This window comes from Phoenix dactylifera, unplaced genomic scaffold (assembly GCF_009389715.1).
Source record: "Phoenix dactylifera cultivar Barhee BC4 unplaced genomic scaffold, palm_55x_up_171113_PBpolish2nd_filt_p 000213F, whole genome shotgun sequence".
NCBI classification, from domain to species: domain Eukaryota; kingdom Viridiplantae; phylum Streptophyta; class Magnoliopsida; order Arecales; family Arecaceae; genus Phoenix; species Phoenix dactylifera.
The window spans coordinates 239370-265065 of record NW_024067724.1 but is presented as its reverse complement, the minus strand read 5'-3'; the positions used below and the strand labels follow the sequence as shown (position 1 = coordinate 265065).

Below are 25696 nucleotides of genomic sequence, written 5' to 3'. Positions count from 1 at the left end.
TGGCCCATTCGATGTGCAGGCTAGGGATTGTAATTTTTTACTTCATTTACCGATGATTATTCATGGTATGGATATGTGTATGATACACAAATCTGAAACTTTTGAAAGGTTCAAAGAGTTGAGATATGAAGTAGAAAAATAAATAGAAAAACTCATTAAGGTTCTTCGATCAGATCGAGAAAATGAATACCTTAGTAGAGAGTTTCGTGATTATCTCAAGGAGAATGGTATAGTTTCATAATAGACTCCTCCTGGAACACCTCAGCTCAACGGAGTGTCAAAGAGGAGGAATCGGACTCTATTGGATATAGTTCAGTCCATGATGAGCTTCGCTAATTTACCCTTGTTTCTTTAGATAGATGCCCTATTTTCAGCTATTTACTTATTGAATAGAGTTCCCTCTAAAGTCCGTTCCTACCACACCATATGAGATATGACATAGTAACAAGCCGAGTCTTGGTTATCTCAAGATTTGGAAATGTCCAACTCAACTCAAGCGACAACAGGCGGACAAGATAGAGGATAGGATAATTAATGCTCGTTTTATAGGATATCCTAAAGAGTCATTAGGATACGATTTTTAATCCCAAAGGATCACAAAGTGTTTGTGAGCCTACATGCTATCTTCATTGAAATAGTTTATCCTTGATAGAGACAGTAGGAGGAAAATTGAGCTTGAAGAGAAAGTCTCTAAAGAGCAACGAGCCATTATGCCTATAGAACCTATTTATATTAAGCCAGTACACGTAGTACCCCCTCCACCTCGTAGAGGAAGTGTTCCTCATGGGAGATAGAGATCAAGGTAAGGATCCCAATACCTACAACGAGGCGATGTTCGACATCGATTTCGAGAGATGGCTGGAAGCAATGAAGTCAGAGTTGGACTCCATGCATTCCAACCAAGTCTGAACCTTAGTAGATTCACAAAGAAGGTATAGTACCTATTGGGTGTAAATGGATCTACAAGAGGAAATTAAGTTCGGATGGCTAGGTAGAGACCTATAAGGCAAAGCTAGTGACGAAAGGTTATAGTCAGTGCAAAGGTACTGATTATAAGGATACTTTTCACCTGTAGCATTGCTGAAGTCCATTCGAATATTGCTTGTTGTTGCAGCATATCATGATACTGTGATGGTGGTCACAAGGTCTGTAAGCTGCAAAGGTCCATCTATGGACAAAAGCAAGTATCTCGGAGTTGGAACACTCGTTTCAACGATATAATCAAATCGTTTGATTTCATCAAGAACAAAAAGGAACCATGTGTTTATAAGAAGTTAGTGGGAGGGCTATTGCATTCTTCGTATTGTACGTGGATGATATTCTTCAAATTGAGAATGATATTCCCATACTAACTTAGGTCAAGGTTTGGTTGTGTAAGGAATTCTCCATGATAGACATTGGGAAAGCATCCTACATTTTGAATTAAGGTCTATAAAGATAGATTTAAGAGGATGCTTGTCCTGTCACAGAATATGTATATAGAGGGAGTGCTGAAGAGGTTCGGCATGGAAACCTCTAAAAGGGGATCATTACCCCTTAGGCATGGGATAAATCTCTCCAACAAAATGTGCCCCAACACATCTGAAGAGATTCAGCAGATGAGCAAGATCCCTTATGCTTCGGCTATAGGGAGCCTCATGTATACCATGCAATGTACGTGATATGATATAGTATATGCTGTGAGTGTCACAAGCATATATCAATCAAATCCAGGCAAGAAGCACTGGATAGCTATGAAGAACAGTCTTAAGTACTTGAGAAGACTAAGGACATGTTCTTGGTCTTTGGGAGAAGATAACAGTTGAAGGTAGAAGGATGCATGCATATTGATGATAGAAAGTCTACATCAGAATATGTGCAATGATGGTTCAGTAAATTGGAAGAGTTCCAAACAACCGATCATTGTAGATTCTACCTTAGAAGGTGAATGTTAAGCCGTCTCTAAGGGTGCAGTGGAAACCTTTTGGTTTAAAAGTTCATTGCAGAATTAGGTGTAATGTCATCAGATGCCATAACACTCTTCTGCAATAACAAAAGCACCATAGCACTAGCTAAGGAGCCAAAGGTCTCACCAGAAATCGAAGCACATAGAGCGGCGGTTTAACCTAATAAGTGACTACCTCGAAAAGAAATAAGTAGAGGATCAAAGAGTAGACTCCACAGGAAATGTGGTGGACCCATTCACTAAGCAGATAAGTCAGCAGAAAACTGAAACGCATCTTGAGAAGATGGGGCTTAGGTTTATGGCTGATTGGCTTTAGTGCAAGTGGGAGATTGTTAGAAGTATGCCCTAGAAGCCAATTTGGCTGACGCATTATTTTATTCTGGAACATAAATTTGTACTTGATCTAATTAAGTTGGGCATTCTTTTCATTCATGTTCTTATGTGTCCATGAATCGTCCAAGGAATTAATAAGATGACACATATTCTCAAGAGTTGAGAATTTGAGGCATGTGTCATTGGTGATTAATTCCTGAATTGCTCCTGATCGATGGATCATCACGAGGACGGTGATAGATCCGCTGAGATTAGTGCACATATTGCTTTCTTTGATGGACGAGTCTTGAGTCCATAGTGTAGGGACACTGGAACAATTGTGCAAATGCTTGTTAGAGAACAAGGGTACTGAGCGTGACCAAGACAAGAAGTCACTTGGATGTCTATCCACTCGTCAGTGACTTGCTTGATATTGCAGTAGTGTGACTGGTCCTTTGACCTGCGATGCTTCGGCTGGTCACAGTGAGGTTATTGTAGTTTGACTGCACACATACATGGTCTCTAGCCATATGGGTCCATGCAGTGTAGATTGGCTGCAGTAGGTTCACTGTAGTAGTAGGGTATGTATCTATAAGGAATCTATCGATCTTGATAGATAAGGAGAGATCCTATGTGATTTATAAGACTGAGTTCGTAAGACCTCGGCCGGGGCAGTAAAAATAGTGAAGAGAGTTTTCCATTCTCGAACTTAAGTCGAATAAATCTTGACATATGACAGACGATGGGGTTTGACGAGTTGTCCATGACCTCCGTCCTGTAGGGATCTACGATAGAAGGACTGTATCATACGATAACTGCACCTAGAGGTTCATCATTCCATTCTGCTGGGTAGCCACTACATGCTGCTAGGTGTCACTGGTGGATGGTGAGACTCACAGGGAATATCTTGATGATCGATAAACCCTGATGAGTTGAGTTGGAACTGTTCCAACCCATTGAAAGAAGTTTTCAATGATATTGTGATAGAGATCGCAATATATCTTACTACCAATCAGAATAGAACCTATGGGATCACACACACTAGAGGTATTGACCGATCCGATGGTTGAAATGTGATTATGAATCACGAGTAATCAATTCGATTGATAATCAAATTGAAGAAGGAACAATGGGAATTGATTAATTGGACTTGGAACACGAATCCTACTTGGAGTAGGATTTCTGGAGTCCTAATTGGATTAGGACTGGGAATCCTACTTGGACTAGGACTGGGAGTCCTGCTTGGAGTAGAATTCCTACCAAGGAAAGCCGTACCGGCCCGTACCGGCCGGTACAAACCGGTCCGGTGCTTGACCGGTACCGGAGACAGATGAAAACCGGTATCCGGTTTTCATCTGCGAACCGGCCGGTACGGACCCCGTACCGGCCGGTACGGGTGTTTTTTTTTTTTTAAGAAACCACAGCGCTTCGCGCTGTGGTTTCAAAAACCACGGGCGGCGCGTGGTTTTAAGGGAGAAGTGGCCCGTGGGCCACTTCTTTCACTTTTTTTTTTTTTTTTGGGAACCACAGCGAGGCACTGTGGTTCCAAAAACCACCGCGGCGCGTGGTTTCAAAAACCACGCGCCGCGCGTGGTTTTAAGAAGGAAGTGGCCAACCGGCCACTTCTTTCAAAAAAAAAAAAAAATTGCTGTGGCCGACAGGCCACAGCTTTTTTCCTTTTTTAATGGGAAAAGGAGTGGCCGGAGGCCACTCCTTCCCATTAAAAAACAAGGAAGTGGCCGACCGGCCACTTCTTTCCGTACCGAATCAACGATCTTAAGCTGGGATTTTCTGTTAATCTGGGATTAACAGCACGATCTTAAGCCTCTCGTTCGGTTATAAAAACCGAACGAGGCTCACTTCTTTCCCAAACAATTTGAGGTTGAGACTTGAGAGGTTCTATTTAAGGTGCGGAGACGGAAAGATTTGAGAGATAGCGAGGAGGAGGTCCTGCCCAAAAAATCCAGCGGAGACTATTTAAGGTGCGGTTTTTTTATCCTATATTATTTCATTAATTTTGTTAATAATTTACTTAAAAAAAATAGTTTATAAATTACTTAAATAATAAGATAATGCAAAAATTTACTTTATTAGCTTAATTTTTTGATAAGTTGTCTTTTTATGATAGAAATGGAGCCATCAAGAAAAACGAACCCTGCAAAGCGTGATATTGGCTGGTCTTATGGGCGAAGACTTGGAAGTGAGGGGCAACGACACCAGTTTCAATGCAAGTTTTGCGACAAGGTTTTCAAGGGAGGAGGGGTAACCAGGTTGAAGCAACACTTAGCCGGAAATTCCGGTGAGGTTGCTACGTGCCGAAATTGTCCTAACGAGATTCGTGTGCTGATGAGGCAGAATCTTGCTGAGGCCAAAGAAGCGAAGGAGATGGCTTCCAAGAAGAGGGCGGAGGTCGATCGCCAAGCGGCAGAGCCACCTTCCTATCACTCTAGGGAGCCAGAGGAGGTCGAGGATCTAGATGAGGAGGAGGCAGATATTCAGGCGGCCATGCATGCAAGCCTGGATGATCAGTGGCAGCAGGAGGAGGTGGCCAGGCATAGGGCTCGATTTGGGCCCTCTGCATACGAGTCGGGCGGCGGTTCTCGAAGCACTAGACAAGATCCAGAGTTCTTGAGGACAACTTCAGTAAGGGAGGGCGTCGGCAAAGAACGTGGCCGGATTGCATCTATGCTGGGTGGTTTTGGTAGTCATCTAGAGGAGTTCCAGAAGGAGCGACAATTCATGATGTAGATCCGCATGCTCTCCCCAGTAGAGATTCAAGGCAGCAGAGGGTAGACACAATGTGGATGAAGGATAAGAAGAAAACTATGTGGCGAGCTATTGGATCCTGGTTTCACTTCAGCCACATCCCAGCGAATGTGGCAGACAATACATACTACAGGTCTGCCATTGCCGCCATACAAGCTGCCGGTCCCGGTGTAGCTCCTCCAGGCCCGAAGGATATATACGGTGAGCTTCTTGACAACAATAAGGAGGAGCTGGAGAATTGGATTGACTCCTACAAGAGCAAGTGGCCCATATATGGACTAACCATCATGTGCGATGGTTGGACCGGTCCGACCAGGCGGAGCATCATCAACTTCCTGACATACTGTGATGCTAAGACCTTCTTCCACAAGTCGATTGATGCTTCGGCTTATGTGCACAACACCTCGTACATGCTGAAACTTATGGAGGATGTGATTGATCTGGTAGGAGAGGAGAATGTCGTGCAGGTCGTCACTGATAATGGGCCGCAATATAAGGCTGCCGGGCAGGTCTTGATGGAGCGGCGGCCACATATTTTCTGGACCCCATGTGCTGCACATTGTATCGATCTTATGTTGATGGACATTGGAAAGATCCGTAGGGTGCAACAAACGGTGGAGACAGCCCAACGCATTACGAGGTATATTTATAACCATAACTGGGTTCTTTCATTGATGAGAAAGTATGCAGGGGGAGAGATTCTGAGACCAGGAGTCACACGGTTTGCTACCAACTTCATCGCACTTGATAGCATACTCGAGAAGAGAGGAGCCCTACGTCAGATGTTTGCCAGTCCCGAGTGGTATGATAGTAGATATTCTTATGCCGGCACTGAAGGGAGCAAGATAGAAGACTTGGTGACGAGACAGCCATTCTGGCAGCGGGCTACTACAATAGTCAAGGCTATCAAACCATTATATGAAGTGCTGCGGGCCGTAGATAGCGAGATCTACCCCCAGATGGGGTTTTTGTATCACATGATGGTCAAGGCAAAGGATCAGATTATGGAGGCGGATCCAGCACATGGCCGGTCATACATCAACATCATTGAGCAACGGTGGGGAGCGCAAATGGGTACGGAATTACATCTAGCAGGTAAACTAAGATATAATTATAGTGACAATTATAGTGATGGATATAATTATATAATTATGCTAAGATAGTCTCGTATATGTGCAGCATACTACCTAAACCCCCGGTTTCAGTACAGCATAGATGGAATTGGTATGGATGAAACACTTCTGGATGCTTTGCGTAATGTGATTTACAAGATGGAGGCAGATCCAGAAAAAGCGGCCCTATGTCTTGAAGAGGTAATTATGATTTAGTAATTACTAGCATGTGTAAGTATATCAGCATCTTCAATTATTAACATGGTTTTCTTATGCTTATTTTTCACAGAGCAAATTATTTAGAGAAGGCAGCTACAGTTTTGGCCAACGAGCGGCTGTCGTCAGCAAACACAATATGAATCCAGGTACGTGACACATCAGCAAAACATTTACCTGGTGTTACTTAGTTACTATTATGGAACTATCATATATGTAATCTTCATAAATATTTTTGCAGCTGAATGGTGGGTGCATTTTGGCGGATCCGCGAGAAATCTAAAGCGGATAGCTATCCGGATCCTCTCCCAAACAGTCTCCTCTAGTGGATGTGAGCGCAATTGGTCCACCTTCGCCCTTATCCACAGCAAACAAAGAAACCGTTTGACGCAAAAGCGCCTCAACGACCTTGTTTATGTGCATTACAATTTGCGGTTGAGGCTAAAGTGCATCCAGGAGGAAGTGGAGCTCAAGTATACAGATCCGATTTACGGGTCCTTCACCGCTGATGACGATGATCCACTACTCGGCTGGCTTGTAGGCCAGCAGCAGGAGCCCGAGCTTGACGAGCCAGGATCGCCTCCACGACCAGCTACCTTCATAGCCACCGAAACTGGGGTCGATCCAGAGCAATGGGCTGAGCGCAATATTCCACGCACTCCCAGAGCTGATCAGCCGCAGGCACAGGGGAGCCAGACAGAGAGGGCCAGGAAAGAAAAACAAAGAATCCCAATGGAGAGTGTCGAGGAAGAGACTTGGACTAGCAGCGATGAAGGTTCTGGTGGTGATGGATCTTCTAGCCATGGAGGGAGCGGAGGACAGTATGGTACTCATGAGACACAGCCGGAGGGTGGTCTTTATTTCACCGGTGAGTCCCAATTTATGGGTGCTACACAGGATACGGACCACGGTCGACCACCTGATAGAGATCGTGAGGATATTATTGGATATAGAAGACGGGCTCCTCGAGGTCGTTCAGGAAGACAGGATACGACTGCAGATCCGACAACATACGGATACGGATTCTATTATCCACAGCCTCAGCCTGACGAATACGGATATGGTGCATTGGATTTTGCTTCCGCCATATTTGGATGGGCCCCTACACAATCAGAGGACACCTCTCAGAGCCAGAGCGTGAGCGAGAGATCCGACAGTTCTTATAACCTGGCGCGTGTTCCTTCTGATTGGGTTGATTTGCCTCCTCCTGATTATACTTATGATCCAGATATCTACGAGAGCCATCGGCACTCGTCCCGATTTTAGATATCCTAGAGTACTTTAAATGTATGTAAATGATTGTATCTTAATTCGAAGATATTTTATGTGTATGATTTTATCATTTCGAACGGGAGGAAAACATAACATGCAATCATGCATCATATATGTTTCAAATTTCAACCCTAAATTTAAATATGAAAATATCAAAAATCATGAAAAAAGTAATAAAAAAACATCAATTTTCATTTAATTTAAGATCCAACAGAGACAACATTAAAAAAAAAAAAGTCGGGCTCGCGGAGCCCGGCCGGTACCGTACCGGTCCGGCCGGCCACCGGTACGCCGAGCCGGACCGGTACGGCGGACCTTGATTCCTACAATCCTAATTAGATTAGGATTTTGAATTCAATTTGGATTCCTACTTAGAATAGGATTCCTAGAAGTCCTAATTGAATTAGAACTTTGGATTCAAAGAAGAGTCCTAATTGGATTAGGACTAAAATTAAATAAGTCCTAATTGGATTAGGATTTCTTAAGTCCCAATTAATTATTAATCTAATGACTCCTAATTAGATTAGGATTGAAGGGTTCAATTGAGTCATGATTCATTGAGTTCTAATTGGATTAGGACATTGCATGAATCAAACCCAAAATTGGTTCACCCTTGGACTAAGCCTAATTAGATTAGGGCTTAGCCACATTAGGGCATCCCAATCCTTACTTAATGAGGATTAGGGTTAACCATGAGGGAGGGGCCTCCTCCTTTTTCTCCTTGGTGCGGCAACACAAGAGGGGCCGGCGCCCCTCTTGGAAAAAGATCAAGGGCTCCTAATTTGTAGGAGCCCTTCATGCCTTTAAAAGGAGAAGTGGGCGGCACCCTAGGGTAATTTTTGAAGCCCTCTCCCTCTCCAACTCGTGACCACCCTTTCTCCCCTTGGTTTTCAGCCGCAAGCAAGGTGAGAAGAAAAGAAAGCTTGGCGGCCATCTTCTTCCCTCCTCCTTGGTTCCAACGCAGGGAAAAGGAAGTAGGCTGCAGGGGCTTTGATTCTTCTTCAAACTTCATCTTTCTTCCTCCTCCCAAGCACAATCAAGGGTTGATTCAAAGGGAGGACATCAGCCATCTAAAGTAGTCTCTGCAAGGGAGCTAGCACCCCGGGGAGACAAGGAAGCTTTGATCGGTCCTCTGCTTCGTGTGGATACCCGTAGAGGCCGGACGCGTGAATGGCTTCAAGCAAACCTTCATCCTAAACCACGAACTTCAGTTTGCGGTGATCATCTACCCGTACAAGGTGAAGATCTGATCTTCATAATTAGTTTAAAAGTTTTTAATTCTAATCTATCTACGAACGGTTATTCAACAACGTTCATAGGATGAACGTCGATCCCGCGCATGCCTCTTTCGCTGCCATCTGAAATTTTTTTTTTAATTTTCTGCGGCATGGGCAGGTTCCCAACAATTTTGTGATGCTAGAATTCTATATTAGTAAATATTCATGTTTACTAGTCTAAGTTAGAACAGAAGATTCAATAGAATATATGATCCTATTGTATCAGTGGTTTACCTTTTCACTGACTTGTGCATGTTCTTTTGTTTGTACATTACTATGTATCAACAACAATAAAAGTAGAGGAACCACTGCTTGAGAAAACCAAATGACAAGCCCTAACATATAAAAGAAGTAATATTTACAAAATATGGTTGTGTACTCTTAACCTAGTTTGCTTAGATAAAAACTTCTTGAAATCCATTGGAGTTTAGGGTAGAAAATTATTGATGGCCCAGACAATGATTGTGTTGCTAAATCCTCTAATGATCCAAAGTTATTTTATTGTAAGTCCAAACTTGATAAGGGGTTGGTCAAAAAAGGAAATCTAAAGAATAAACTAAAAATAACAACTGAAAACATAGAGAAGAGAAAGATGAGTTTTTTTGGGCTAAAAAAAAAAACCCCTTTATTTCGTAAGGAATTGCAAATATCCCCTGCATATTGAATTGTTGCAAGATCAACCCTGCATTTTTTACATTGCTACAACGTGGTCTACCTCTACTTACCTGTTAGTTCTGTCAAGGCTTATCGGAGGTGCCTACGTGGCAGCTAGCATAGAGAAGTTTGCTAACATGAGCATTTTGTTTTAAGATAAAGGGAATTTGATGTGGACTCAGTTCCCAAGTGTCAAAATAGCCACTTAGCAAAAAAAAAAAAGAAATATTCAAAATTCGAGGATTATAGCTTATCTCTGAGAACATAAGCCAAGTTGATGATGACCTTCTTCCCTCTCTGGGCAGCCCTTGGTTTCACCAGCAATGGCTCCCAAGATGACACCACCACCGTTACCTCCTCCGTCTTCACTACCTCCATAGTGGTTATGGGTTTCTCAACCTCGCCAAAGACTAGATGGCTGAGATCGAACCAATTGTTCCATTGCCAAGAGTGCAATCTACCGACCCCACTGCATCTGATCAAGTTGGTGTTGCCCAACCCTGCACCCTTCACGGGGTTCATTTGGCCTGTCAACACACGAGTTGCAGCCACTGCCCCGCGTCACTCGTCGGCATCGTGGAAACCAACCAAGACACTTAGGAGGGGCTGCTAGCCTCATGCGTTCTAAAAGGTGCCGTGGTGGTGACTGTTGCTATTGAAGAGGAGGTGGAGCATGCCATCACCATCGAAGAAGAGAAGGGTTAGATAATGTTATCTTTGCTGAAGAGATAGCAAGCTCATGGAGGATGTGATCGGGTTTGGGCCCACTGCAAATTAGGCATCGTGGGCAAGACTATTGGGGATGCTGCCGCAAATGATGGCCAGCAAGGGCTTGCTTGATAGGACATGGTGGGGATCAAAGGAGGGGTAGAGGTTGACCGCCAGGTCAATGAACTGGTTGATGTGGTCCTTCAAGGCATTGCACGGGGTCATAGGAGGGACGACCGCACCAACTATGGCCGCTTGGCCGAAAACAGTGGAGATGAAGAGCTTCTCTCACTCAAACTCCACACTTCCACTCGCTGTCCATGTCCACTTTTGGCGCCCTTGGACTCTTGCCTCACCCTCCAAAGCTCCGCTTTTCTTCCCCTTGGAGGGCATAGGGCTAGGCAACACCAACTTAGCCGAATGTGGTGGAGGTGATTTCGATCGAAATATACTAGCCGGAAAGGAGGGGGATTTCTCCCAACAAAACTTGCAAACGACGACATCATAGCTGAGAGCACAGAGGCTATTGCTGAATTGAGGCAGAAATCCTCAATCGAGGCAAAGATGGTGGAATTGGATGCTAGTGAAGAACCGGAGGAGAACTTGCCGGAGCTGTCGTTGTTGCAGTCGCTAAAGGTGCTGGAGGGGTCACCGTAATGTGTTTGCGCCTAATGGGCATTTTGGCATGTGGACTAAACTGAGTCCAATTCAGCCAACTTCCTCCATGCCAGCTGCCATGTAGGCTCCTCCAGTGAGCCCTTATCCGAATTGGGAGGAGAGTGGACCACATTGCAGCAATGTGAAAAATGAGTAGGGTGGAGAAATGAATAGATTTAGATGCTAGTCTCTAAAAATAAATAAATTAATGTTACTTCAGCTCAATAATGTTGTGTAGTGATGTGCACTTTAATTGCTTCTCCTTATATGGCTAACATATTTTAACTTCTCCACTCTCGGCAAATATAATAAACTAGGAATGTGGTGCCATGGAAGTATGTAAGAGCCATATGATGAGCAACTTATGTGTGAAATAAGAATCAAAATGTCATAACTATGCCTAGAGATGTGTTATAGCACTAATCCTCACCTAATCTCCTGAAAGAATGGACAGGAGTCTCAACCAAAAATGACCCAAAGTGGGATTGAATATGATATGTTATCAGGTTGGGTCAATGAATCACCCACAATGACAACTAAGAATGTCATATGATGTGAGAAAGAGAAAGATCACCACCATGACTTTCTCGGCAACAGAACAAAAACTAGTGCTTACAAAACAGAAAAAAAAAAAAGCAAAGTTGTACTGGTCAAGAGAAAATGATTGTAGGCTTCACAGTAGCATCATTATTAAGATTAATCACAGGATCAAGTAGCAATTTCCCTGTCCTTAATGCAATATCAGTAAAACTGTGAAAGGAATATATCATTTACTTTATAATGCTGCAGATGAAGTTTCCATGGTTAATGCTCAAAAAGTTGTTATGACATAAAAAGTATACCTACTTATATATAAGGTGGCAGATCATATATAACTTACGAGTCAAGCAACCGAAACCAAAGGGACTCAGATTCTTGTGGATCTAAACGTTGAGTATTTCTTTGGCATAGGCCAATAGAGGTGTGCAATACATCATGCACAGAGACAACCTGCATGAGATAAAATAAAATAAAAACAAAACACAAACAGAATGCTGATAACCACTAGTGCTCATAGTTATAGCTGATTCTCCAGTAATATGTTAAGGCTAATTCAAACCTCATTTATTTGCAAAACATAATTAAGCTGCTCCATCTCAGTAATATTATTTGACACGATCTCAGAAGATGAATTTTCCACAGCAGCAACAAGAAAGTCAATTTTTTCCTTCAGCCCAGCCATGACAAGTGTTAAAGCACTGCCAACATCACCAACTCTTTCCAGCAAAAAAGCAGCCGCATCTGTAACCCCATATTCTTGACAAAGACGTAAACAATGCTCCAACCTGTAACTATCAAAGGTCTCGAGGAACTTCAGAACTGAGTTGCGCTCAAACTGGCATAAGAGCTGCAGAAAAGATATGCAGGTTCCATTAGTTCTATAATGTTTTAAAGTTTTAACAATGCACAAATAAAACCAAAGTGAAGAATTTTCAGTTCTTTTACGATTTTTTCTTAATTAGAATTTTAGGAAAATATTATGTATATGCATTCAAGATTTTTATGGGTTGTCTTATAATAAACACTACAGTTATCTTTTTTGAAACTTGTTGGACTGCCATAGTAAGAGTGCAATGCAGAGCATATCTAGGCCAGAAAAGAAATTAGAAATGGTAAAATTTATGGATTCATTCTAGTTTAGTTATTTGTGATAACTTTAAACAGTCAAGAAACTGTTGATATTTTACACTGTTAAACTGCACAAAAGATCAGAAGTTTTGGCCAAAGAAATATTACATTACATGTCAAAAATCTAGAGAACATCTTGCCCAACAAATTAGAAGATATCAGATCATGAAAAGCTTAACATTTTTAGCACAACATTGGTATGGCCAACTCAATTCAACAATACTTTAATCCCAAACTAGTTGTGCTTGGCTCATGGTATGCTGAACCGGCCAGTACCGGCCGGTTTAGCCCTTACTGGACCGGTCTGGTAGCCTACAGTACGGTTCCGCCGTAAAAACTGGTACGCGCTGGAGCCAGGGAAGAAAGGAAAAAACAGCGAGCGAGTGAGGACGGGAGGGAGAAGCAGCCGCTGCGGACGCCTGCGGAGGGCCATGGGTGAGGAGGCAGCGGAGGTCGATTGTGTTTTTAAGTGAAGTCAACAAATCACTTGCCTACTTCACTTAAAAAATTTCAAATTTTTTTCCGCGGCCCCGGCCTTGGCCTTGGCCTCCGTCGCGCCCCTCCGCGAGAGTCCGTGGCCTCTCCTTCTCCCTCCCTCCCCCGCTCGTTGTTTCTCTTCTCCTCCGACTCCGGCTGGGCTCTCCCGCTACACGCCTGGTGCCGAGATGGTACCGAACAAGCTGAACCGGTCCGGTCGCCGACCAATACGGCTTTTGGTACTGGTTCAGCATATCCTGGCTTGGCTACATGCATCATTTTCCTCCATTCCACTATGTTTAGAACCATAACTTTCTAAAAGATAGGGCAATATCGGATCATTCCTTACGACTTTATCCCATATGATTTTAGGTCTACCTCTTCCTCTCTTTTCTTCTACATATATCAAATCACTCAATGTCAGCGCATTTGTTGGCTTGCATTATACATATCCAAACTATCTAAGTCATCATGCTTTCAATTTATCTTTAATTGATGTTACCTCTATCTTTTTATGAATAACTTTATTTCTTATCCTTTCTATCCTTGCACAACCACACATCGATCTCAACATTCTCATTTCAGCCACACTCATCTTGCACGCATGGTTTTTAACCACCCAACATTTTATACCATAAAGCATAACTAGTCGTATAGCTATCCTATAAAACTTTCCCTTCAACTTGGCAAGTATTATATGATCACATAATATCACAGTTGCACATCTCCATTTTAACCACCATGCTTTAATCCTATCAATAAGCATCCAATCTCCACCTCATAAATCATCCGTCCTAAATACCGAAAATGATCACTATTTGAAACTTCATGATCCTCAATCTTCACTCCACTTTCATCTCTACTTTTAATTTTATTAAAAATACATTTCATATATTCCATCTTTGTCCTACCTAAAACCTTTACATTCCAAAGTACTCTATACTTATAAGCAAGGTTCACTATCTTACTGGACCTATATCAATACCATGCTAGTATAGCGTCGATACATCTGGCAAGGAGCTAGGTTTGTCATACCAAGGCTCGATATGTCCTCCGTACCAAATTTTAACTCTGCACTCGTACGGTATAGTATGCTTAGTACAACGAACCTTGTTTCCAACTTATGATTAAAGTCAACTTTAATTTTATCTACTAAGACTATATCATCCACAAATAGCATGCACCAAGAAATATTAAGTTCCATATGCCTAATAAGCTCATTTAATGGAAAAGGATAAGAACTTAGAGCAAATCCTTGGTTTAAACCTATTACGATTGGAGACTTCCTAATATTACCACCAATAGTTCTCATACTAGTAATTGCTCCATTATACATATCCTTAATCATATTTATATAACTAGTATAAATTCTTTTCATTTCTAACATCCACCCTTAGCCTTTTTGAGGGACTTTATTGTAAGCTTTCTCTAACTCAAACAAAATCATTAAAGATCTTGTTTCTTTTCTCTATATTTCTCTATTAAACTCCAAAAGGAGAAAATAGCTTCCATAGTCGACCTTCATAGCATAAAATCAAATTCGTTCTTTGCTATCTTTGTGATATACCTCGATATGTGCTCAATCACCCTAGCACAATCACCCTCTCCTGAAGTTTCATAATATATAACTCATGACAACGTCTGCTGTGCTGGTACCGGGCCCCATATGGGTTGCCCGACGGCATAGGTCGGTATGGCCCCGCACCGTGCCGTGCCGGCCCTATACCGACACAGTAAAGGCGGAAGAGAGGGAGAACGGGAGAGAAAAAGAGAGTGGGGGAGGGAGGGAAAGGGAAAAGAAGGAAGAGAAGCCGGCCGGCGGAAGCAGAGGAGCCTCCGAGCAAAAGAGGCGAAGGCCGGGGAGCCATGGAGGCGGGGTTCTGCCTCCGGTCTCCTGTTTCGTTCCCCGCCTCCACGGCGCCCCAGCCTCCACCTTCTCCGCATGGAGGCTCCCTAAACTCCGCTGGCCGGCCTCTCCTTCCTCTCCCTCTCCCTCCCTCCCCCACTCTCTCTCTTTTTCTTTTTTCCTTCTTCTCCCCCTCTAGCAACGGGGTCTCAGTTTCGTGACCGAAACCGTCCTGGTCCACCGCTGGTACGGTCTCGGTACGGCTCAGAATGCTCCGAACCGGAAGATTCAAGACGATTCCGCCAACCATGGCTCATAAGTTTAATACCACAATAGTTGGAAGTTAGAACAATTTTGAATATCACTTTTATTCTTCTAAAATGGTACCATAGCGCACTTCATTCATTGGACATATTCTTGGTCTTTAAAATTTTATTATACAAATTAGTTAACCAAGTTACTCCCATATCACCTACACACTTCCAAATCTCAATAGGGATTCCATCTAACCACTTTTGCTATTTTTATCTTTCTCATAAGTCATAGGCTCCTTTAACTTAAATACTCTAATTTTACGTGTATACTTGATATTTCTATCCTCAATGGAACTAGTAAGGCATCCTAAATCATTTGTAAGACTTTCATTGAATAGCTTATCAAAATAACTCCTCTATTTTTCTTTGATCTCATCCTCCTTTAACCAAAATTTTTTATTTTCATCTTTGATACATTTAACTTGAGCCAAGCCTCTAAGTTTCTTTTTTCTTAGTCTTGCAATCTGATAGATATCTTTCTCCCCATCCTTAGTTTCTAACTTGCGGATATAACTCTTCATATACTTTAAATCTAGCCTTTTGTGTCACTTTCTTAATTTCTTTCTTTCTCATCTTATAGATTTCATACACTTCTCTATTCTTTAGTCTCAGCAATCCTCTATAGCACTCTCTTTTAACCTTTACAGCTACCATACTATCTTTTTCCACCGCCAAGTTTTCTTACCATATAGCCCTTTTAACTTTGATTCTCTTAATATCTCTGTAGCCACTTTTTTGATACTATAAGCATTTGTTCCCCCGTGGCATTGATTTCTCATCTAGATCCCATTTTCCTTCCTTCAACAATCTTTAGAAACCTTTTGCTTCCTTGCTAATTCCACCATCTAGTTCCCAGGTTCCTATTTTCTCTAGGCCTTCTTCCATTTCCTCACACACACCAAAACTACCAACCTATATTGGCTAGTTAAACTCTCATCCAATATAACTACACAAAACTCGATTAGTCTTTCTACGAAGGAAGAAATCTATTTGATATTCACAAATATAGTTTTTCTAGTCAGCCATTGGTATGGCCAAATATGTGTCAAATAATAAAAGTACAAAAATCTGCTCAAGAAGCAAATTAGTACTCACAAATTAGCCAAAAAAGAGGAAACAAAATATAAAATTAAGGATCACACTACAATTATGAAAATAGAGAGTTATATCTTTGTTAGAAGGTGGTGAATTTTCCAAAATATAGGGGAGATGCATTTCAAAAGTTAGATGAGCAAATTACAAGAGAGAAAAATCCAAGGCAAAAAAGGAGGATTGTACTCCTATCAACTTCCAGTGCACAATGAAATACACATAATAGTATAGAAAATTATCAGGTAATGATGAGTTGGTTAGGTTTATTAGGTAGGATACCAATGAGAACTTGAAATTCCAGAATATAATTCTATAAGTATTTTCTTATCAACTTATAAGTTATATTATGTACAGAAAATTGCATTGAAGATCTTGAGATTAAACTTGTATAGCACACTGTGACGAGTGGTAACAAAAGTTACAACTTACAAGGAGCAAATTTTTCTGATAAACAGTTTAGCTATATGCCTTAAAGGTTAACCATCAAAAAATTATTTAAGGCATTTGAATCAAATACAATTAGGGGAAGGAAAGGAGGGAGAAAATACTCAGATATGGCTTGCATAGAAACAATGTGATACAGTACAGCAAGAGGTAATACAGTCAGTGGTCACAAAGAAGAAACAAACCAAAGGTGTATAGTTAGATCACTCAAGTTGAAGTATCAGATAACATAAGTTGGACAAGCATAGAAAACATGTTACTCTTACTGCAAGTAGCACAAGCATACACAATATGTAATAACTATAAGCACAATCCACAAATAGATGAATATATAAATTATAAGAATCATGTATAACCTATAACAAAGGTTAGATCCTGATCTATATTAGTCCAGGCCGGCTGCCCCCAATCAGAATGGTGAGATGCAGGGTAATGGAAAAGAAGCAGGTTGTCCCGATTGGTGTCAATTGGTAATGGCTGATATGAACTGGGATGTTGACGGGTACAGTGGCATCGAAAAGAGATATCCATCCTCTTTCTTTTCCCTCTTTGCTTCACACATGGGAGGAAGAAAGAGAAAATGGAGGAGAGAAAGAAGGTAAGAGTTCAAATTCAGCATCTACTGATCAGATCTGACCTCCTTCAAACTCAAATCCAGATTAGAACACAAAAATCTCCTCTCCCACTTCATTTTTTCTTGATTTACCATTTTTGTCTGAAAATCAAAAAAAAAAAAAAAGGCAAGGAAACCATGCCCTTTTTTTCCATTCAGCTGGAATTTTTGATATATTGCAGTTTTGCAATCAACCTACAATGCCACGTTTTTTAGCTGTGTATTTTATTTTGAAGTTGTTATCTTTGGAATAAAATAATTATTAAAAAATTAATTTCAGGGAAAAAATTGTTAGCATGTTTGTACTAAGACATGAACATGCTATCATATTATATTTGGAATTACCAATGCTATGAGTTTATTGTTATTTTCTTCAAATCAAACAAAATTGGTGCCAGTACCCAATATCAGCACCATAAACCCAATAAAAGCCTTAAAAGCTCTCTAATCCTAAACTATGGCCTAAACAAATTCCAAAAATATTTAATAATCATTAAAAATGACAAGCAATAGAAAGAACATAAAAATAAAAACATTTGGAGTCCAAATGAATTAAAAGATGCTAAGACATCCCAACTGTCATATGGTACCATTTTGATATCGTACTAACCTAGTCTCTGACTAATTCGGGGCGTCCAAGACTGGGAGTTGAAACCTTAACTGTGATACTAATAAAGGGATGAACACCACTTCACTGTGCCTATAAGGAATCATTGCAAAAGAAATTGAAAATATTGATTATTACTGAATTGTAAAAGTACTTAACAAGAAGGGATCAGAAAACACATTTTAGTCTATTGAATTAAAAGTAAGTGCAGGACTTCCACATGTTATGTCTTTTGTTCTCTTTTTAAAAAAAGGAAAAAGATTTCTATTTTCACTTTGTTGTTATAGAAAGAATGAGACTGATAAACTTTTGCAATTAAGTCATTCTTTGGAATTATGTGTGGGTACTCTCAAAACTTGTTTTCAGAGAGAGGAGCACCTTGAAAATTTTAGGTATACCAGCATCCAATTTTATTTTAGGGCCAGCTCTTTCCTTTTGCTCTTTCTAGCCTTTAGACGTGGATTTTGAGGCTGCTCTGGCCATGTAAAGCATAATTGGAGTGTTCTTTAGTCCTTGCCATACCAACATCAGCATCTCCAGCCTACCAAGTCCTTGCCTTGTATTGCTGCATGTGGTATTGCCCAACCGCATATTTAGCCATTCTTCCTCGCGGATTGGAAGAATGGGCCTAATGGCACTCTAGATCACTCAAGGAGACAAGGGCATGCTTCAACAGATTTCTTTGCCAAGTATCATCAAGTTAGGAGTTGAAGGCTTGGATCTATGGCCTGAGTAATGGTTTTTCGCTCCAACTCAGTGCCAGCACACAGTTGATGGAGTGATGGAGATGAAGGGATCAGAGAACATGATGGTGACTCAGGGTACGAGATTTGGACATCCAACACTCACAAGCATGGTCTGCCGAACCGGTCTATACCGGCCGGTTCAGCCCAGTACAAACCGGTCCGGCCTGGAACCGATATCCGGACAGCGTGGATACTATCAACAATGAGGCAAAGGTGGTTCAGGAAGCCTATTTGATGTATCTTATGACCCTGTTGGCTGTTACTATCAGCAAAAACAAAAAAAAATGTTTGTGGAGAGAAATTACCTTCTAACTTTATCAAAAATTTGTTTACAGAAGGGGAATACTTGCTTACAAACCATAGTTTTTGCGATTGTATGTCATGTGACTTTATCAGAAACAATGTTTATTTACTTTAATACTACAACAGCGATCATAAACAATTAAATTTAAAGATAATTTCAGATAGTGCATTTCAATCGAACTTTTGGAGGAAGGATTTCCTCACTTTCTTAATCATAAAATTTCCAGATGAATAGGACTTCACACAATAAGAGATATAATTATTAGTATAAAATGCTACGTTGGTTTAAACTTTAAACACACCTACCATAAGTAACACAGGATTTTTTCCAAGATAACAGTAACTATTTGAGTGAATTTGATGCAAGATTGGAAAAATAGAGGTCATTGGTGAACAAAAGGATGAAAAATAAGAGAAAAATTTAAATGGCAATTTTGAAGCAACAAAGATAACTTTGGCTGTTTGCTAACAGAGCAATAATTCGAACTGATTGCATTCAAATAATTGAAATTGCCATCATACTGAATGAATTTGTCCATATTCTAGTGTTATCCATCTGTGCATAATATCATATCTACAATAGATACAAAGCAATCTGAATATGCTATTTGATGGATAGCAGCATAACACTTATCCCATGAAGAGGTATATTTTTGTCTAATTGTAAAAGTCATATATATTTTTTTGTTGGGAATGTCTCATATATAACCACAAATCAATTAGATTACAGGTACATAGAATACAGGTACAACTAATGCAACCACACGAGAGAGTAACCTAAATGAAAGGAATGCATTATGAAGATCAGGTCATCTAATCCAATGCATGTTTATTTAGCTTGATAAAGCCAAAGAGGAAGCTCATGCATTTATCACCTAGTAGCTCTCTCAAATTTATCTCAGTCCAGATTGAAGAACATACCTCTAAATACAGTTCTGCCAATTCATCAGTTACATAAATTGCATTATGATGCAAAGGCTTTGGAAAGTTTGATAGCCTTTCCATATACGCTTCAAGTTCATCATGAGTATCTCTTATTCTTCCAGATGGAATATCCGAAACCCAGACAGTTTTAGGCACAGAAAAGTTGAGAGTGCCAGACAAGTGAACATCAACAGCAGTTTTTAAGAAAAGGAAGAGGCTGTGTGGATGAGAATGAAGCTCCGACAGAATATGCTTACTTTCACTACTAAATTGGTCAATGACCAAAAAAAAGGTGCATTCTCTGCAAAACACAAATCCATTAAGCAGGACAATCTCAACATAAAGAGTTGAATGGAAAAACCTAATTTTCAAGATATGCAAATTACAAAGGAAAAAATGAAAAGATCTTGAAATAATAATGGAGGCAATATGCATTGGAAAACTTGATAAGATCTTGAAATAATAATGTAGGCAATAAGCATTGGTTTTATGGTGTTGACTTTTATTGCCTCCATTATTTTACTGCTCAAATAATGTAGGGAATAAAAGCCAACACCATGAAGAGTTATCTACAGTTTTACCTGCTCAGCTTGACCAGCTCAGGTATTCGAGAAATCACTGCTGACCGAAAAGATGAAGCATCAGTATTCTTTAACTGTATCAGCATTTTGTTTATAAAAGCAAAAGCATGGACAGGTTCATTGAAGTCCTTCATATAACTATCTAAAGCAGCAATATACTGGCCCGTGATTGCATGTATTAAGCCACATGCCTGCGATTTTACATTAAAATCAAGAATTTTCAGAACAGAAAACCAGGTGAATATGGTAAATATATGTGCTAGAAGATCATCTGGTACCCATGGAAAATAATAATATCATCATTCAAAACCACATGATTCTGAATGAAGATGAAAAAGAAAGAAAGGAATATGATACCTGATAAAAATTAACCTTCATGCAGAGATGCAGCACATCATCATACTTCCAGTCCGTCTGTGGCACCACCTTCAAAAGTGTGAGTACCTGTTTCTCCTTCTGAGAAGATTCAGTTTTCAGGCTGGGATCATTTGGTGTCAGACCGCATGATGTCAAATATTCAAGAATATGCATTAATACCCTCCCAGAAATACTCGCTTTCTTACAAGAAATGAGAAATGCAATGAACTCAAGGATATGACCTAAGTCCTTTTTAGAAGGCCAAACGGCCATATTGTCATCCATGACAAAGGTTCTGATCACATCAGATTCCAAATCAAGAACTTCTATAAGTGTGCTTGTGATATTCTGTACCATTACATTCTGATAGTCTTGGCTCTCAAAATCAATTCCTTTTCCATGTTCAATATTAGATTCAGCCAAATCAGTCAAGGAACTATCTATTTTTTTGGGTTCCTCTTGTGTGAAAGAACATCTAAGAACATCTAGTGTTGCTTCTGTGTCCAACCACAGGAGAGAACATAGGTTTGAGCACCTTCCAGAATATGACTTCAAACTTTTCATTACTTGAGCGGTAGAAGACTTAGAATCCTCCAGTAAAAACTGCAACAATTCTTTTCTAACTGAATGAACTCGAGAAAGAGGAAGAGTACCATGTCCTGTAACCAAAAATTCTTTTTCTTAAGCACAACCCAGTAGATTTCATGATATTCCAATGTCATATCACTATTTTTATAACTAGTAACAAAATCGAAAACAAGGGAAAGCTTATTGAAGACCTCTAATCATTAACATATATTGAGTATCATTACTAATAACTAACAACCATATATTTGAAATTGTATTTACAAAATTGTAAAAGCATGGCATCAAGAGGCCATGTTCGATCAAAGGAGTGCATCAGGATCTAGTATGTATCCAAAAAAAAAATTGAATACGGAACAAAATTAATATATTCTACACCAAATTTTAATGAATGTTCTTATTCATTTTAGTACCTTTACATGAGAGTCCCACTTGTTACTCCAATGAACATCTTGTGCTTCATCTTCCTAAGGAGAGCAATATGAGAGTCCCACTTGTTACTTTCAATGAAAATTTTGTGCAGTCTTCCTAAGGGAGAAATAGAAGCCAGAGTATTTTTCAGTTATATATAGAAGTTTGGTAGCTGTCAAATTTTTGCCCCCACCTTGTCAGAGCAAGTTTATGGACAAATCTTGCCCATATTATGTTGGGATTAGGTTATGAAACTAAAAAATAAGGTCCAATGATCACTGGGTTTCTAGAACGTAAAAGTTCCACTTTCTTGGAATTGAGAGATCTAGTTTTTTTTTGTTCCTTCTTTAAATTAAACTAGCATAATGAAGGGGAACAGAAGTGTTTATCTGAAACCAAATATAGGAAAAAAAAATCTTGAAGTTAACCCCCAAATAGAAGAAAATTTCTGATGACAAGAGATTGAAGCTTTATCTAAAACTAAAGACAGAAGCAGCTATTGAGATCAACCTCCACATTACAAAGGAAAAGCTAATTCGGAAGTACCATGTGCCTCCAATCTTCCATTCATGCATATAAAAGCACATGCATGAGTTCGTGCATACTCTTATACAAGGTTCGCCGTCTCGGTACCGGTGCCACGCTAGTACAATGTCGGTATGGTACGGTGCAAAATTTTTTTTAGCATACCGAATATCGGTACGCTACTCATGCCGGGTACTGGTACCGAACCGGTACAATATGGTATACCCCATAGTGCCCGGTTCGGGCCTGTACGGCATACCATGCTCTTATATATAGATAGATAAACAGAGAAATAGACAAATAGATGCCGAGCAGGGGGTGCGCCGCTCGGCGTCAAGCTTCCTCCTAGTAGATTTGAGGTTTCAATCCTATTAGTGCAAAATAGATACGCATTTCAACTTGAGGATCCACATTGTTAAACATAATCTACAATATTTATATATCTTTAAAAGAATCATATGTGTGGGAAGACTGGTACCTACATCAAGTGGACAAAAAATCAATAATACTAATAGAGCTTGTGTGCTAAAAAGTGTAGGTCTTATTAATTGAGGGCCCATATGAATGATCTTGATCTGAATATCTTAGAACTCGTACAATCCAAAATTATTTTTGAATTCTTCTAAATGTAAATAACATCAAAACATTGCATACTGCCAACTAACTGTACATATGGTTGCAACAATTTGATGCATAAGTGGGGAAAATGTTTTAAAGTGCAGTGTATGCAGCTGCATAGGCACCTGCACATACATATGGGGTCCCATGACCACATTGCATTGCCTATATGTGGTTCCCATATACTGTCATAACTACATGCAATCATACCAAATATGAGCTGAAAAGGAGGTCCACATAGCATTCTGGAGCAACATATGCAGCCTGGTTAGCATTGTATGGTTGCATGTAAGGCCCGCTTAGCATTTTGGGGACACATGCAGACCACTCACATGTGGGCCCATGTGGATGAAGAAGGTTACAAGTTGATGGTTAACTTTGATGTGGGTTTCAACTGGGCTTGAAACAAGCATTAAAAGGAGGATGACTCACTGTAACACTCTTCTTTAATTAAAAGGAGGATCATTGATACATTATTTGCACAAATGTCATGCTGTATAGCCTACCTAACAACCAATCGATTTAAAATAAATGACTACAGCAGACCACAGGAATAAACATCTCTACAATTAAAACATGTCACAAACTAATCTCCTCTTAGAGTATTTTCTAACAATGCTAGCTAGAAAGATTTCAGAAGGCAAAACAGTATCTGCAGCCACACAGCAACTCTATTCAGGTCTCTTTAATTTTCATCAAAGGTCGAGTTCCATTGGTCTAAAGTTGTCTAATAGAAATCATTAGTCATTTAGGAAAAATAACAGATTTCATCCATCCAATCAAAGAGCATATGATATTTGTTTCTTCCACACAAACTCCATTAGTTCAGGTTTCAGAGTTTTATTTCATGGTTATGAGTGTCTATTTGCATCCGGACCTACAAACCTTTGTCAGGATTATGACCAGTACCTAGGAAGCATATGAGAAAGGAGAAATGGTAGAATAGTTGCAAAACAAAATACCTGAATTCTAAATTGGTGGGAAAAAATATAGTAAATATTATGAACTGATGTGAGACTAAGGTTTTAAATACGAATACTCAACCTTGTACCTTTTTACCATCGGAATGGTAGGTATTGGTAGTCCCGGTACTGATGGTACGTCCCAAAATTGGCAATTTCCAAAATCTTGAAAAAACATTGGCATCGACTGCTATGGTTGGTATAGTGCCGACTGCATGCACCAGTATGGCCTAGTATAGACTGGTACAGCCGGTACATACTGGTACAACCATTTCAGCAGCCTAGGACCCATACCAGTGCCGATTTCACACCAAAATGATACAGCACTAACCATACCATGCCATTTCGGCGACTTTCGAAACCATGGGTGAGAGAAAGCATGTGACCCTAAAATAACAAATTTAATTACTTTCTCAATATCTGCACTTTAGGAAGAACTGATATTAAAGAAACCCAGAAATGCTCCTGCTTCATTACTTGTCTTGGGGTAGCTAATTGCTTTATTCGAGAAAAGATGAAAACTTTTGGATATGACATCAAGCGTATGCCAATATAGTGCCAAAATAAGCAAAGTTTAAAATGAGCAGAATCCAAGTAAACATATTTCTAAAAATAAACTGACATAGGAAAGTGTCTTCTATTGATTTATATATACCAAAATTCCCCTTGTCAACTAAAATAATGTCATTCTGATAATTTTAGAGGTTGCGGAGGAAAAAGGTCAGGCAAAGCTAGTAAAATAGACCACTATCCATTGACAGTTACCAACAAACTTGTGCAAAAGAGAGAATTCTCAATATATGACCCCACTTTAATTTAGGGAAGCTCATTTTGTCCCAAGTTAACTTATGATACTCATATTTTTTATTCTTTCTCCTGTAAACATGTCTGCATTAAGAAGACTGCTATACCACGACCTAAACCATTGGAATATGTCATAAATTACAAAATAGTCATTTTAATGTGAACAATATTTCTCTTTGCTGAATTAAGGATCACACTAGAATACTACTAACAGGCCTATTTGGAACCAAATCTGCCACTACTTTCCTGATTTTGCTTGAAATGGAGAACAGAAGTTCTCCCATAATTCCTCTAACCAACCTCTGTACAATCACAATGATGCTGCCAGACAAGGCAAATACATGGAGTTACATTATTAAGAGTGAGACAGAGATATTGAAAAAAAAACAAATTAATAACATATAAGTAGGTGAAATTATACAGCATACATTAATCATCAGGAAAAAAGAATTTGATCATCCAGAAGCCACAAGCCTGAACCCTAGATCAAATCAAGTATGAAAAGTTTACCTGGGGGAAATGCTAGACCTTGAAAGCAATACTTCAGATAGACAAGCATCTTGTACCTGCTTACATTGTAAAGGTCCATAGTTGTTAAAGATGAGAAGGCAGCACCCAGATTACTTATGAGAAAGAAGGGAAGTAACTTTAACATACGATATTTTCAATCTTTCATTATGATACATAAAACAGTACAAGAAACAAGATAAATACATAGAGTCAGCTGGGAGAATTAACTGACCACTATAGTACATCAGTTGTCAACATCAAAGTAAAAGAAAATTAAAAAAAGCATGAAAGATGAAATATAAATATATATAACAATCAGAAAGAGAGAGAGAGAGAGAGAGAGATTGGTTGATGCACATGGTTAACTCATAGCTATATGTATTGCCACAT

At 39.9% G+C, this 25696-nt stretch overlaps 2 protein-coding genes across 5 annotated transcripts in view; one reads left to right on the top strand and one right to left on the bottom strand.

Annotated features, from left to right (window-relative positions):
• The window catches only part of LOC103697565 (vacuolar protein sorting-associated protein 8 homolog), a 53735-nt gene that overhangs the window by 13639 nt on the left and 14400 nt on the right, over window positions 1-25696 (bottom strand). Inside the window, exons 10-15 of one of the 4 annotated variants that reach the window (XM_039117383.1) lie at window positions 25307-25365; window positions 20892-21550; window positions 20535-20725; window positions 19951-20254; window positions 12019-12306; window positions 11766-11909 (exon numbers count right to left, since the gene is read on the bottom strand). In XM_039117383.1, coding sequence (XP_038973311.1) covers window positions 11796-11909; window positions 12019-12306; window positions 19951-20254; window positions 20535-20725; window positions 20892-21550; window positions 25307-25365 — 1615 coding nt within the window. In that variant the 3' untranslated portion in view covers window positions 11766-11795. Of the gene's footprint in view, window positions 1-11761; window positions 11910-12018; window positions 12307-19950; window positions 20255-20534; window positions 20726-20891; window positions 21551-25306; window positions 25366-25696 lie in introns of all 4 variants that reach the window. The other 3 variants (XM_039117385.1, XM_039117381.1, XM_039117382.1) reach the window with 3 other exon arrangements.
• Window positions 3983-5123, top strand: LOC120105161. Its single transcript, XM_039117386.1, has 2 exons — window positions 3983-4239; window positions 4386-5123. The coding sequence occupies exon 2, from the start codon at window positions 4388-4390 to the stop codon at window positions 5003-5005; it is 618 nt and encodes a 205-aa protein (XP_038973314.1). The 5' UTR covers window positions 3983-4239; window positions 4386-4387; the 3' UTR covers window positions 5006-5123.